A 13,202-nucleotide genomic window follows, 5' to 3' on the forward strand; every position below is an offset into this window, starting at 1 on the left:
GTCGTGCGGAGGGTGACCCAGCTGACAGCCCTGTTGGTTGGATGCTCCCAATTGCACTAGTCCTCAAGCCTGATCATCCGTTCCATTCAAAACATTTGTGACCTTGCAATGCTGTGTATCTTGCCACGCGTAGCGCTCCGTAAAGGACACAATTGTCGTGACTCTGACGGGCGATTGCGACGGTTAGATCACACGGCTACATCAGGGGCCAGTTGTTCCCTCCTTTCACCATCGGTGGCAATCTGTGAATCAGGGTTATGGTGACTTCCAGCAACAAGACCCCGAGGCGTTTGTCACATATACGTCTACGAGGAAGTGTACCCCATCATCTGTCATCCAATCATCTCGAATTAACACCATCCTCTGGAACATTCTTCCCTTATTACACCAACACTGTCACTTACAAGAATGCCCACCGTTCTTTTCATGTTGAAGCGAGACGACACTCTTCACGCTCAGAGATCCTCGGCATCATCGCTACGGCTGGGAGGCAATACCTGGTTGATGTTGTCAGACTTTGCCATCGCCATGGAACTGCCAGATTTGGAGCTTTACTGTGGTATACGTCAAGACGGGGCAAAGAACGATGAGTGTACCTCATATAAGTGCTTTTCTACTACCTACGCCATGCAAACCATCAAAGAGACGGAATTCAGACATATGCTACGTGCCGCGCCTGACGACCTGGTCGAGCAGATTCTTGCTGAGCTGGACTTTTCGTTGAAGGGTTTAGGACACGCTGCTGATCCGTTAAGTCGTATAACCACTGAAGCTACGTCGTCTCAGTCCCATCTCAAAGATCCGGCGATCTCAGTAGTGTCAAGTACCACGATACTACAAACGGTAGCAGGAGACCCTGGAGAAGATTCTGGGCATTTCCACCCGTTCGTGGTGGCGGAAGGTACACAGGAAGGTTTTGAGGCATTCTTAAACGAGATCGACGTGCTGTCAAGCTGAGAGACCTCAGAGTAGGATTGTCTTTGGGCTTCGATCTTAACTTGATGTGGCTAGATGAAGCCGGCAATCCAAAGTTCATCTTCGTGAGCATCCGGCGCGAAATCGAATGAAGCTGCTCTCTGACCCACAAAGTGGTCTCACTGATCTTGCACCCTGATCATGACGCTGACGAGGTCTCCTTTGGGAAATGCGGTACTCTCATCGTATCCTCTCTTTTCCTCTCTGGCTATCTCCCTTGCCTTCCTCCCTCCTTCGGTCTTTCGATCGATGCCGTCTTCAGGTCACTCCTCTGTGCCACCTAAACCGAGGTTTCCTGGCCGTCCTTGACTTGTGATTACCGCATCTATAATTTATTGTCTCGCTGATGAATTATAGTTTATAGATCTCACATATCAAGTGCAGAAATGCTCTCGCATAAACGATCGAGGGGTTATGAAAAGACATCTCTTCCGTGATGTTTCATGGATGCACTCCTTTGTTCGCCTTCGCGCCATTTTATAGCAGGCAGTCACTTCCTGGCTCGCAGCCTGACGAAGTGTATTTATACGGACCACGGTTGTTGTAAGCCTGCAGACAGATGATTGTTCGACCTTCCCGCTATACTAACATCGTTCTTTCCCTCAGCAAACAAGTTGAGCAGCTTCAAGACGTCGCAATGAGTTCGAATCACCCAGAAGGAACAGTCTATTTGCTGTTTCTCACGACCGACAATGAGATTCTCGTTCCCCAAAACGGCAAACGCTTCTGGGAAATACCTGTACCCCTACCCAAAACCTCGCACTGGTTGTTTCTCACGAAAAAGCCCCTAGAACGCCCGCCAGATTTTGAGGTCTGTGATATCGTGCACCGGGAGGTGCGTATGGTCGGAAAGGGGAATCGCGTCGCGGTTTTCAGAAGGTGGAACTATGCTCAGGAGGAAGGGGTCCAGTATAAACCGCGAGACGTAAGTCGCAAACTGGAAAGCTTAGACATCGAAGATTATCGAATCATCATGTCTGCTCTGGACAAATGGATGGGTGGAAGTGAGTCCTCGGTCCCGCTGCGACAAAGTCATCAACACATCTTTGGCAGAGAAAGAAAATCGAACGCGCTAAGCCCCAATTTTGTGATATGCATGATATGATAATATGTCTAGATCTCGGGGAGAAAATTGCTGTGATCGACGGTTCCTTCGACGCCCTATCGGAGCGTTCCGAATTTACGGTGAAATCTACCCTAAGGGGTTCTGAGGAGAAATCCTCTCGACAACGGAGAACCCGATCGGCGGTCGAGAAACCTAAGCGGAAGGAAGTCCTGAGACTCGCGCCCAAGTCTCTTGCAGTAAATTTCCATGGGGATATGCCCATGGCTTCTGACACGCTGGACCACTTCACACTCGGCCAGACGCTTAGTCATTCGATGATCGGAACTAGTGAGGTTGAAGAACATGTCATGAGTACTACTCATTCAACCAGTTTCGATAGATCTTGGTACATGCACATGGCTCCGCGCGGTCAAGTCTATGAAGGTTACTCGGTGGACGAAGCAGTTTGAATCGTGATGAAAGCATGTTGTTCTACGAGCACTGTAAGATGATTTTGAACTTTCTCAGCTCTCATGCTTGAGTATGACGCATCGAAGACAAGAGAATGAAAGTCGTTGAGATCCAGAGTGAATGGCTTTCGATGGACATAGTCGAGCGAGAAGGACTAGCGAGCACCTTACGAGAGAGACAGCAAAGCGAGCGTTTTAAGGATCAACACTCGCTCTGAAGCGTACAAGAGATGGTAATACATCATGGTCCGAATCCAAACAAGGGGTCTAGCTGACCAACAACTGGGTCAAGGGACCCACTTCCGACCCGCTTTCCGGATGCCGTTCTCATCGAAGCCCCAGAAAAAGTTGACCTGCGACCAACGCCACCAACCGTCAAAACCTGGCAAACAACACCGTTATTGCTCATCAGTACCCATTCACATCAAGCTGAATGTCACAAACCGCTAGTAAGCCGACTTACCAATGCCCCTTTGATAAGGGTTAGGTACCAAGCCGTTCGTATTAGCGCTGGCCCAGTCTCGCAGTAATTGCCGAATATTCTTTCTCAGGTCTTCTTTGCCCTGTTCGCTTGTGCTAAGGTAACCGCGGTGTCGAAACTTATCAGCGATAAATATGAGGCCAGGACGAGACCGATGCCTTACAAGAACTCCGGCATCTTTCCTGAGTTAGCTAGCAATATAAGATCGTCCTCCGTTTGATCAAGTGTCCAGTCCTTGATTTCTGCCCCATTTGCATTTCGGCCTTTCCTGATATCGGTTTGACGAGGTAAGAAACTATTCGAACGCGTTCCTGCTGTGCACGTCTCTTACCTTACAACATAATAGAGATCAGTCTCGACCGCGCGCTTGTAATAGCTGTGGAAGACTAGCGAGTCTACTTTGTCGCGATTCTCCTTGCCATCCGCTCGAGGAAACTTCCCGTCTATGTACTCCCCCTTGCTGTCCTTAGGGCGTTTCCCATCCTTGCAGACCCCTGAGACCGCAAGAGGCCGCTTATAGTATTCCTCGAGCTGGTTCCAGTCGGCGTTGTCTTTCGTCAACCCTTGTTTCTGCTTCCAGGACCCTGGATAATAGAAGACGAGGGCGCAGTCATCGTCACCCAGCGCGTCGGCCTGTTTATCGCCCCACTGATGCACGGCTTGGACGTTCCAGAAAGTGCCCAAGCTGCGTCCACTCTCCCAGTATTTCTCGTAATCGCCTGTGAGATTCCGCTGTAAATACTGTTCCAGATAGTTCCAGTCGTCCCCTTTCCTTTCTGAACCATCGGGACTGAGGAGTTCCCCCAAGTCCTTTGTTTTAGCTGGAGCAGCGGCTGGGTTGCTCCCAGCTACCTGTCCAGGTATCTGTGCGGAAGCGAGAGGAAGTCCGCAATAAGCCAGTAGGCTTAGGACCGTGATGACCTGAATCAGCTTTGACATGTTGTATCGTCGGTAGCCTCTAAGAGATAGATGGTTGTATATGAGACGAGAAGATTGCCTTCAAGGCCGATGCAGAAAGTGAAGACAAGGATGGGCTTAGTTATTGCAATATGGTATGGTCTGCGTCTCCCTTATATCCACTTCACCTAAACGTTCATGACACATGATGCAGAGCGCCTTTGTTCGAGATAACCCTGATTATTCGAGGGGTAGGCGACTCTAACAATAAGCTTCCTTTGTTACCGAAGGGGCTGTGGCAGTGCCCAGAGATATGCGGATTCTTCTATCGCAGGAGCGTCAAGGACCTGGGTGACGGAACGACATCGTTTAGACTTATCCTTGACGCCCCTGAATATCTCTCCTCGATACTCCTGGAACTCTCGGCGCTCTATCAAACATAGCTCAAGGCTTGTCTATGTCGTCGCCTTTGTGCGATCGCGCCACACGCGCTAAGGGGGGGATGGGGGGGGGGGGGGGGGTCAACGAAGAGTCGCAATCCATACGAGCAAGCATCACGATTGCTCTGAGTTCCTTGACCTGTGTCCACCCGTGAAACGAATTCAAGGGTCTCAACTACAACCGAAAAGGGTGATCATTGAGAGCGGTCAACTAGATAGAAGGCTCACGATGACTCATGATAGAAACACTGAAGAAGCTAGCAAGTCTACATATGCCAACGGGGCAATGACGTATAACCAAACAAAGGGATCCATTTCCGTTTGTCAGATCCTGCACAACCTGCAGACTGTCGCTACCGTCTTTCCATGACATTTTTACGACATGATCGATCAAAGGAGCATCGAGGCGTTACCTCTGCAAGCATGCGGACGCATCGAGCATTCACAGGGTAGCCATACATACACGTGACTGAGCATGCCTTTTGGTGTCGTCCTTTGAGGTGTCTTGGTTCTCGCTTGATCACTTGCCCATAGAGAATCAGATTGATCACTCCAAGATTCTGCTATATAACCTATATAGGAGCATTCCTGTTTCTGGTCTTCATCCGCTACATATCCTGTGAGCTCTAGCATAAAGCCAAACCCCTTTCCCTTTCTCGACTTTGCACGCGTTCCAGCATTATGAGCGACGCCAGACCCGATGTCATCTTCTTGCGAAAAGAGCTTTCATTCAAGGTACTACTCTTGTTCCAAGAAGCCTCTCAAGCGAGGTCAATCCCCAGTACAGGACCTAGCGCGAACGATGCAACGAAGGATTTGGTTGGACGCGTGAACGGTGGTATGCACCTTGTCATGAACATCGACAGTGTACGTGAATGTGACGCCGATCGACGAAGTCATGGCGCATATGGTCAGCATCTACAAAGATACAGGGCAGATCAGCAAGATCCAAAGTCACAAGGCTGACATGAGCTTACGTCTTGCTGTTGGTCTTCAGCCTCGGGATAGGCCTCTTCGGCCGTCAGAAAGGGCAGCCCTTCAGGCAGTACGCGCCACGCCATATCCGGAGAAGATGCGGCCATGAGAGCAGCGTTCCGCCTGAATATCGTTGCGGCCATCGATGAAACTTGACGCATGTCTTCAGCGCTGGCACGATGAATTACGCCAGTCCGAATTGAATCGTCTGCCATCTCCAGCATTCCGCAAACTTCTGGTGAGAGGAGATCGAAGCCAAAAGTAGGCCAAGCCTGAGGGTCCAGCTTGGGATCGATTGTTTCGCCGGCAATCGAGTCTTCCGCCCATCGCCTGTCCTCGAATTGTTGGTCCAATGCAGGCTTTATCCTCAACAACCGTTCGACAGCTTCATCGATTCCTTTCTTCATAGTCAAACCAGGCGTCGCAAAGACGAGATAGGCGGTGGATGAGGTGATTGCCGCTGAAGGGCAGAAGATGGTAACGATGGCCTTTTTTCCATTCGAACGCATGGCGAGATCGTGATTCTACCGGTAGGTGGCCAGACAACACGTCGACCGTCAGCTTACAACTCGAAAGGACCCTCACAGCCAGTCGGATTGATCACTCACCGCGGAAGCGATATCCGGAAATTGGTGAGTCTCCCGCATACCCCATTGCGATCCTATCTTTGTATAGGCGATCGTACCGGGAGCCCACATCCTCAACAGTATTCCGCTGATTGTATCGATATTCCCGTTGGCCTGTTTCGCTAACTGGACTCTAGACTCTCTCCCGTCTGAATCGAGAGACAAGTCCGGGATCGGGATCTGGTTCGGCACGGGATCGAGAGGGTGCTTGAACCTGGATAAAGTGCAGGAGTATCGGATCTGAGGTAGCGCGAAAGGCTCAGATATGGACATCCTTGACCGCTCCAAAGATGCTATGTTGCATATATGGTCCCTTTCGGCAACAGCCGTGATGCATCGTTCGAGAGTCGGGGCGACAAGTTGTTGCCAGCGAGCTGCGCTGACGAGAGACGGGACGGATTCCAGTCTTAGCTCGTTGTAGGCCACTGACGATGGTGTAGAAAAATCTGTTGATCAGACACGTCCATCGGCCACTTCGACTCTCGTCTAGTCAACTCACCTCGAGTTTGAAGTCGACAATGCTGACGCGGAAGGTTGAATGCTTGGTAAGAAGACAAATCCGGGACAACGGGCATAGCAGACCTGGTGAAAACGTCCGACTTGAATCGAGCAGACTATGAGTTGGACCAAACGTCAGCGCGTTGCACGTGGAGTGAATGAGCAAAGGTTCGAGACCTACCAGGTCACCGCTACTCTTGCTCGAGCCAAGTTTTCTCAGGCTAGCAACCTTGCGTATCTTTTTGCCCTCTGGCTTGCTACTCCCTGATTCATACCTGCCGACGCTGCTGGTTCCAACGGAACTCTCAGTGACTTGGATCCCGGCTCTTCGCTTTGCGGTCGGCTGGAGTTGTCCGGAATCCTGTTGTCGCCTCATTCCCGGCGCGCCCGCAGCGTTGCCACACGATGACATGGCTTGATGGGCTGGTGAGATGACTGTGCGACAAGATTCGATGGTCCGTGTCGGGTGCGGATTGCTTATCGAACATGCTTTGTACTGATCGAGGTCGACAGGAGTACGAGTATGTCGAGTTTTCGCGTCGTCTTGCGTTTTGACGACTTGCACTTGTTGTCCTTATAGCCTTCCGAAAGCTGGGCTTGTTCCTTTGAGGTTGAGATCACGACGCGTCCACATGGTCAAACGCGATCAAACGTAAACAAAACCTGGCTGGTGCAATCGGGACCGATCGTGTTTGATCTGATGCGATCAATCCTTCTCGAGACGGCCATCCCTTTGGCTGCTCCGCTCTTCCACCCCCTTCCGTTTGGTTTCGATCACACGCTAATCACGCAAAACGCGCGGGGCAAGCTCGAGCGCAGATCAAACGCGGATCACCCATCAGGTTTCACTTGAGATCCGACGACTGATGGGGCGGTCGCCGCGGGAAGGATCAAATCCCCTTAACCCACGGGAATGCGAGAATCGATTGGACCCAACCCAATACAATCCAACCAGGTCAGAGTAGGCCTGAACATTGAGCATGATCTTACCGGCGTGGTGCGTTGCCCATACGCAAGCAAGATGCGAAAGGCCTTTCCGCGCGTTCATCAATCTCGTGGGCACGGGCGATCGGACCAGTCTCCGGCCCACGCGCACTTCTCGCCATCAAATCGAACAAAAGGGTAAAAGTCGTCTTGCCGAGACAAGGGGTACGGGGCGGGCAGGGGGTGGAATGTGTCTCAAAGCAGTAACAAGGGAATGCGGGCAGGCGAAGAAGAAGGACGACAAGGGTCGTCATCACGATGTACTGCACAACTATATAGACCTCTGCTCTACGCTTTCCGTGCTCATCAAAGATCTCAACAACCCAAGTCGTTGACCATCGGTTGGACTCAGCTTGACCAAACAACTCTCATCTCAGCTTTAGTGATTTCGCTTTTGACGACGTCAGTGGCCAGTGGTAAGGAATGATCAGTTCGATGGTAAAGGAAGGATCAAGCTGACTTGACGGAGCGCAGTTACGACCTTGTTGGCACCTTTCACTGACGCGCTGTCGTACAGTCGGACCTTGAATTACCACTTCAATCGCTATTAGCCTTAGTGAGTCTTTTCGATTTGTCAAGACTCTCATATTCAAGCGTTCGCTGAACCCACGTTGGGCAGCATATTTCCGTTACATAAGACCCTCGCCCGCCCCAGCACGATATGTCGGACATGTCTGCCGAGACCACCTCTACTCGGGACGATCAAGAGACCATTGACCGTGAGTGATTCAAACCATTCCTGCTTACTGCAGTCCACATAAATACTGAATATATCACTTCACTTGTACCCGCAGTCATTATCGGTCCTTGCAATTCCCCTACTAAGGACCGTATCAAGAAGCTTGACAGAGACTCCGAGCTGGACCAGGACCAATATCAGCTCGATAGTCCAAAGGCACGGTCCGCTGCCGACGCCGGGGACTCGTTCCGTGTGGATGAAGTCCATCGCACTGCTGTGGCGCTTGGAGAACACGTCAAAGAGCTTATTGTCAACGCTATTAAGGGGCCTACTGGCAATCGGAACAAGTCTGCCCATCTCGCCATGTCAAAGGCGAAACCCAAAGCGACTCGAGGGTCAAAGCCTACGAAGATGCCGATGCTGAGCAAACTCGATATCGTTCCCGGGACTATACTCTTGCTCGCGGCGGTGAACATCGATGGCGTCCTTTATCCTCCGAAGCTTCCCGAAGGTCATCCACAGACCTCAGCCATCATCAACTCGTACATACCCTTCGTCATTCACCCAGACGACACGATGAAGAAAAGTCGTAAGACGAGGCCCGAATACGTTTACCTTGAGGGGGCCATGCAATGTGGACCCTGTCGTGAACTCGCCGCTCTGAACTGGCCGGGAAGAACCTCGAAGGGTTACCCGGACCCGACCCCACACGTAGGCTGCGTGATCGATGTCAGCAAGATCAAAACACTTGGGGGATGCGGGGAGTGCCGAATCAACGGGAATAGAGACTGCACGCTCACACACAATCCGATCAAAGGGCACTCGGACGTCCCGCTGCCTTTCCCGGCCGAGCAGATGATGAGCGGCTTGACCCTCGCTGAACCCTCTCACAACGAGCTGTTGGAGGCGCAGTTTACGACTGAAGCCGTGCAGGCCACAGCCAAGTACCTAATCGATCTGGAAGACGCCAACGACGAGATCGCCATCGATGGGAACATCGAATCCATTCTGAAACTATGGTTCCAGCTCGCACGGCACAAGGATTATAACGGGACGCCGGAATACCAAGATTCGATGGCGGTCTTGAACGATTACTTCTGCTCCGATGACCAAGGGGATTCAGATGGCACGGACGATCTTGATCCTCAGAACGGTACGGGTACGGACGTGCAGAAGGATATGCACCGACTGCACGATACGGAAGGAGAGGAAGGTGCCGAAGACAGGGATTCCGAGGGCGGTGTTTCATCCATTTAGGGTTAGAGCTTGCGATTTCGAGGTCTCCAGTAGTGACTGCAGCGGCGGGACATATACGATTCCCATGCTTTCCTGCTTGCGCTGCGTTCCCTTTGCTTCTTCCGTATCGCACTTTTAACCGAAGTTGCAGTCTACTGAGAGCAGTACTTGACATACTATGTATTCTCGAACGCGCGCAACCACTTGGGCTGCTGAAACTCTGATTCTCGTCGGGCTCGAACTTAGACATCTTGCAAACGAACGCCATCCAACGCCCATGCAAGAGCTACTAACAGTGTCGAGGAGAAGAGAACAGCGGTTTTGTGGATCATCCAGCTTTGAGCGCGTCAAGTCTCGCTGGGATTACTACTACATGTTGTGTTTGTACATTATTTTTGTAAAACTCTCGTCACTCCATCGCTAAACCTTTCAACGGCGGCTTGCAGATCAGGAGAACGGTCCAGAATACTATGGTGAGCCAGCAAGATGGCGCCAAGCAGAGTCGCGGACCTCTCCGCAATACGGCGACCAACAAGACTCCCTTTTCCCGTCCGCGGTCCTGTCGAGTCTGCGCAAAAAAGCGCATACCGCAACACAGACCATGTCCAGCTTTGAAACGTCGCCCACAGAAAGGATACGATCAATTGTGCTGCCGATGGCGGCGTTCATGGCCTCGTCTGCGTCAAGCACAACAGCGATGTCCATCTCGGTTTTGAATACGCTCTCGAAAGGCTCTAGGTTTTGCTCGAACTCCAAGATCCACTCAAGATGATCGACTTGTAGACGGGCCGTGTACCATCGGATCGCCTCGCGCAGCTTGAACGCATTGACAGGTGCGGATTCGGCAATGGTCTTCACTGGCTCGATGAAGCGTTTGTTTATGTGTGGCTTTTCGTAAGCCAAACGGGCATGTTCGGCAACTGCGACAAGTCGCTGAAGATGCCCGTGAAGTTCTTCTGACCAATGGATATAGTCACCTTGCCTGATGAATTGCTGAGTCCATTTCGGCCCGTCTACAGGGCCGATATCCCTGAAGAACGCCTCGATTTGGGAATGACGATCGTTGCGCGTCCTCGCCGCTTGAGACCCTCGACCCGTCGCAAGAATGTACTTGCAGATGAAATTAGTTGACGAATCCGAGTGTTTCATACCCAAGGATTTGATAAAATCGTGTGTCCGCCCTATTGCCAGGCTGTCGACTTGATGTGCAACAGTGTCGGTATCGAAGTCCCAAGGCCTCAAAGTGGCCGAAGCTTTGATGCATTTGATGAACAAGACTTTCGACTTTGCGAGCGCTTCTTTGACTTTTTCCCAGTCTCGGTTCGCTCTCGAAACGATGGTGGCGACTGCCTTGCTTTCTGGCGTTCTTTCGTCCACCAATAGCTCCCGGACTCGGCTGCAAGCCTGAATGACCTCTGGTATTTTGGTGTCGCGATTCTCGGCAGGGATGTCTCCATGATTGTACAGTACGGAAGACCCAGACAGGTGGTTGACCATCATCGTATAACTGCCTGCACCAGCTGAGAGCAATTATGACAAGAAATTTGGTTTAGCGTCAGCGCGACCCGTGTTAGTGTGCGAGGCGGTATACAAATCACTAACTGATGCAGAGTCTCGGGTCTTCCGCGTCATCCGTGTCCGGTTTGAACCTTTTCTTTTCCCTTTGACGCTTCTCGCTCAACCACTTTGTCAACCGCTGTTCGTCGATCTCTCCTCTCAACAGGTCCATCAAGTTGTCGAATCCGTCGGGAGGAGACCTGAGCCGAGACTGGCCCGGCTCATCGTTCAAGCACTGCGTTTGCTAGGGGGTCAGCAATTCGTCGACTTGATCAAGTCAAGGGGACATACATGTAGGGTGATGGTCTCGTACTAGAATGATGATACGGGATCCGGAAAAAGGCCTGATCAGTCATCCGGATTGTTCATAGAACCGACTGGCAGACAACTCGCCTCTTGCTGAATCTGCAATACCAAGACACAACATCGAGTCGATCGAGATCAGCCGGTGTCGTCGCGGTGTCGTCGCAAGATCTGCTTCGAATCGCGGCCCAGACCGACCTTATCGTTCCACTGGTTGATGATCAGCTGAGCCAGTCGATTGATGCCAAGAACCTCGGAGCCACACTGTTGACAAGGAGCAATCAAAGACGTTGGCGCGTTGTGTGGGGCCATCACATCGAGACATCCTGGCTTACGATATCAAGAAGATTGATGACAAGACCCGTCTCCTGGGACTTCTTGTCCTTGTTCTTGGTCCAAAACTAGTCCGATAACCACATTCCGTATTCAGGGTATCAGTGAAAGAAAACAAGTTGACTTCGTTTGCTTGTTCAGGCCGCCGACTCACGGAAAAAACCCGGCGGTAGAGATTTATACTGATTTGCAAAAGTTTCGACCTAGTATCGGCTGGGCTTGTGTTGGATGGGACGAGTTCGAAAGCTGTTGGTATCCCCAATAGTTCTTTGGCCTTGGCTACCCACACATCGTTGGACCGTCTCGAAAAGAGAAGGAGAAGAATCGCCGCCAGTACGTCCCAAGTCTGTGCGACTATAGATGGGGGCTTTCTTTGGTGCATGGCGGTATTCACCCGTTCGTACCCCTGGGCCGCTGTCACTTGGTCGTACTTGCCCTTGAACGCATCTTGAATGGAGTTCAAAGCTTTGTGGCCGTGGGCCAGAAGGTAGTAAAATATATGAAAGCTCCGCTCTGGGTCATCCTTTTTGTTCGGATCAGGACATAGGTGTCGAAGTCGAGAGCCTTCAAGGATAAGACATTGTATTGTGGACCGGACATTGCTCGTTCCGATATCCTCGACCTAAAGTACGAAATAATGCACGCGAACGTTCAATCGTGAGAAGGGCTGAACGCGATTTTGATAGCAGGGACCCCCACTCACCTTGATCAGTTTTCCGCATCGACTGGAATCCGTATTGTTCTGGGTGGCAGCGTTTCCCATCGCCTCTACGATGACCAGGTCCCTCTCCAAAACCTCGACCACGTTTTGCATTTGTGAGTCGGCACCGCTTGAACACTCCGACGTTTGTGGCGCAGAATTTTGCAGCTCGGAGTTGGTATCTCGTCCCAGGATCAGGCGAAGGACGTGTTGAAGGATGGTGGTCTTTCCCGAGCCGGAAACTCCCGTGGCTATAATGGTGTAGGCCATCTTTGACGACAAGAGAGCTTGGTCGTTATCTAAAGAGGATGGGTTGGGATCATCTCGATTACTCTTCAAACGTTCGGTCTAGAAACTTCTCCATGTATTCTCTCCTGTCATCCCAAGAAAAAACCGGGAACGAATGGATCGGCACGAGATGAAAGAAAGAAAAGTCAGTCAAGTAACGACTTTCTTTCTGGTAGCGAGGTGTCGTCGGGTCAGGCTAGACTGGGGGACTCACAGAACCTCCTCACTCTTAGAAGAGATAGTCCCTGCCTGGATTCCTCCCGGATTGACCGTAATTAACACATTGTTCCCAAGCTCGTGGTAGATTTCGTTTCTGTCGAAGGACAATTTCAACGAGGCGGAAATCTCGCAAGCCTGACGGGAAGGTCGATTTTCCTTGACTGGGTTCGTTGAAGAAACCAATGTTAGGTCGCTTTCGGACGATGAACCCCCGACGGCTACTCACGTGTCTGCTTTGCCAGAGTCATCTGGCGTAGAGAGTCTTGCAAGTTTCTTCACGTTGGGTTGTTTGATGTCGGATAATCAGAGAGCGCTAAAGCTGCAGATAGTAGGTCGATTTGAATATCTCTCAAGCAATAGTTAGGGACAAGTCGATCGCATCCCCTTGAAGTCCTTGTTGGTGTTATACCCAGCTTGTCCAGCGGGCGCCTACCCATGCTGATGTCATAGAAGTATGAAGTTTCATTGATGGAGGGCATGGGGCGAGAGGATGGCA

At 51.3% G+C, this 13,202-nt stretch overlaps 5 protein-coding genes across 5 annotated transcripts; 2 read left to right on the forward strand and 3 right to left on the reverse strand.

The window, feature by feature from the left end:
- Positions 1–1,534: 1,534 nt before the first annotated feature.
- On the forward strand, positions 1,535–2,584 carry HD553DRAFT_365817 (uncharacterized protein; the record flags this gene model as incomplete). Its single annotated transcript, XM_046184081.1, has 2 exons — positions 1,535–1,979; positions 2,093–2,584. 2 exons carry the CDS (start codon positions 1,535–1,537, stop codon positions 2,488–2,490), a joined length of 843 nt encoding a protein of 280 aa, XP_046032519.1. The 3' UTR covers positions 2,491–2,584.
- A 29-nt stretch (positions 2,585–2,613) lies between these two features.
- On the reverse strand, positions 2,614–3,910 carry HD553DRAFT_337837 (uncharacterized protein; the record flags this gene model as incomplete). The annotated part of the gene is made up of 4 exons (XM_046182306.1): positions 2,614–2,872; positions 2,954–3,066; positions 3,135–3,239; positions 3,303–3,910. 4 exons carry the CDS (start codon positions 3,908–3,910, stop codon positions 2,778–2,780), a joined length of 921 nt encoding a protein of 306 aa, XP_046032520.1. The 3' UTR covers positions 2,614–2,777.
- A 1,169-nt stretch (positions 3,911–5,079) lies between these two features.
- Positions 5,080–6,819, reverse strand: HD553DRAFT_327209 (uncharacterized protein; the record flags this gene model as incomplete). The annotated part of the gene is made up of 5 exons (XM_046181780.1): positions 5,080–5,226; positions 5,286–5,807; positions 5,892–6,283; positions 6,409–6,523; positions 6,589–6,819. 5 exons carry the CDS (start codon positions 6,817–6,819, stop codon positions 5,080–5,082), a joined length of 1,407 nt encoding a protein of 468 aa, XP_046032521.1.
- Positions 6,820–8,052: 1,233 nt separating this feature from the next.
- On the forward strand, positions 8,053–9,327 carry HD553DRAFT_346559 (uncharacterized protein; the record flags this gene model as incomplete). The annotated part of the gene is made up of 2 exons (XM_046183212.1): positions 8,053–8,110; positions 8,186–9,327. The coding sequence occupies 2 exons, from the start codon at positions 8,053–8,055 to the stop codon at positions 9,325–9,327; spliced, it is 1,200 nt and encodes a 399-aa protein (XP_046032522.1).
- A 368-nt stretch (positions 9,328–9,695) lies between these two features.
- HD553DRAFT_346560 (P-loop containing nucleoside triphosphate hydrolase protein) lies at positions 9,696–12,469 on the reverse strand (the record flags this gene model as incomplete). Its single annotated transcript, XM_046183213.1, has 9 exons — positions 9,696–9,874; positions 9,945–10,826; positions 10,909–11,098; positions 11,155–11,175; positions 11,242–11,268; positions 11,365–11,430; positions 11,502–11,567; positions 11,654–12,121; positions 12,203–12,469. 9 exons carry the CDS (start codon positions 12,467–12,469, stop codon positions 9,696–9,698), a joined length of 2,166 nt encoding a protein of 721 aa, XP_046032523.1.
- Between the last annotated feature and the right edge of the window lie 733 nt (positions 12,470–13,202).

Source organism: Filobasidium floriforme, assembly GCF_021052385.1.
Source record: "Filobasidium floriforme strain CBS 6241 chromosome Unknown HD553scaffold_31, whole genome shotgun sequence".
Lineage (NCBI taxonomy): Eukaryota > Fungi > Basidiomycota > Tremellomycetes > Filobasidiales > Filobasidiaceae > Filobasidium > Filobasidium floriforme.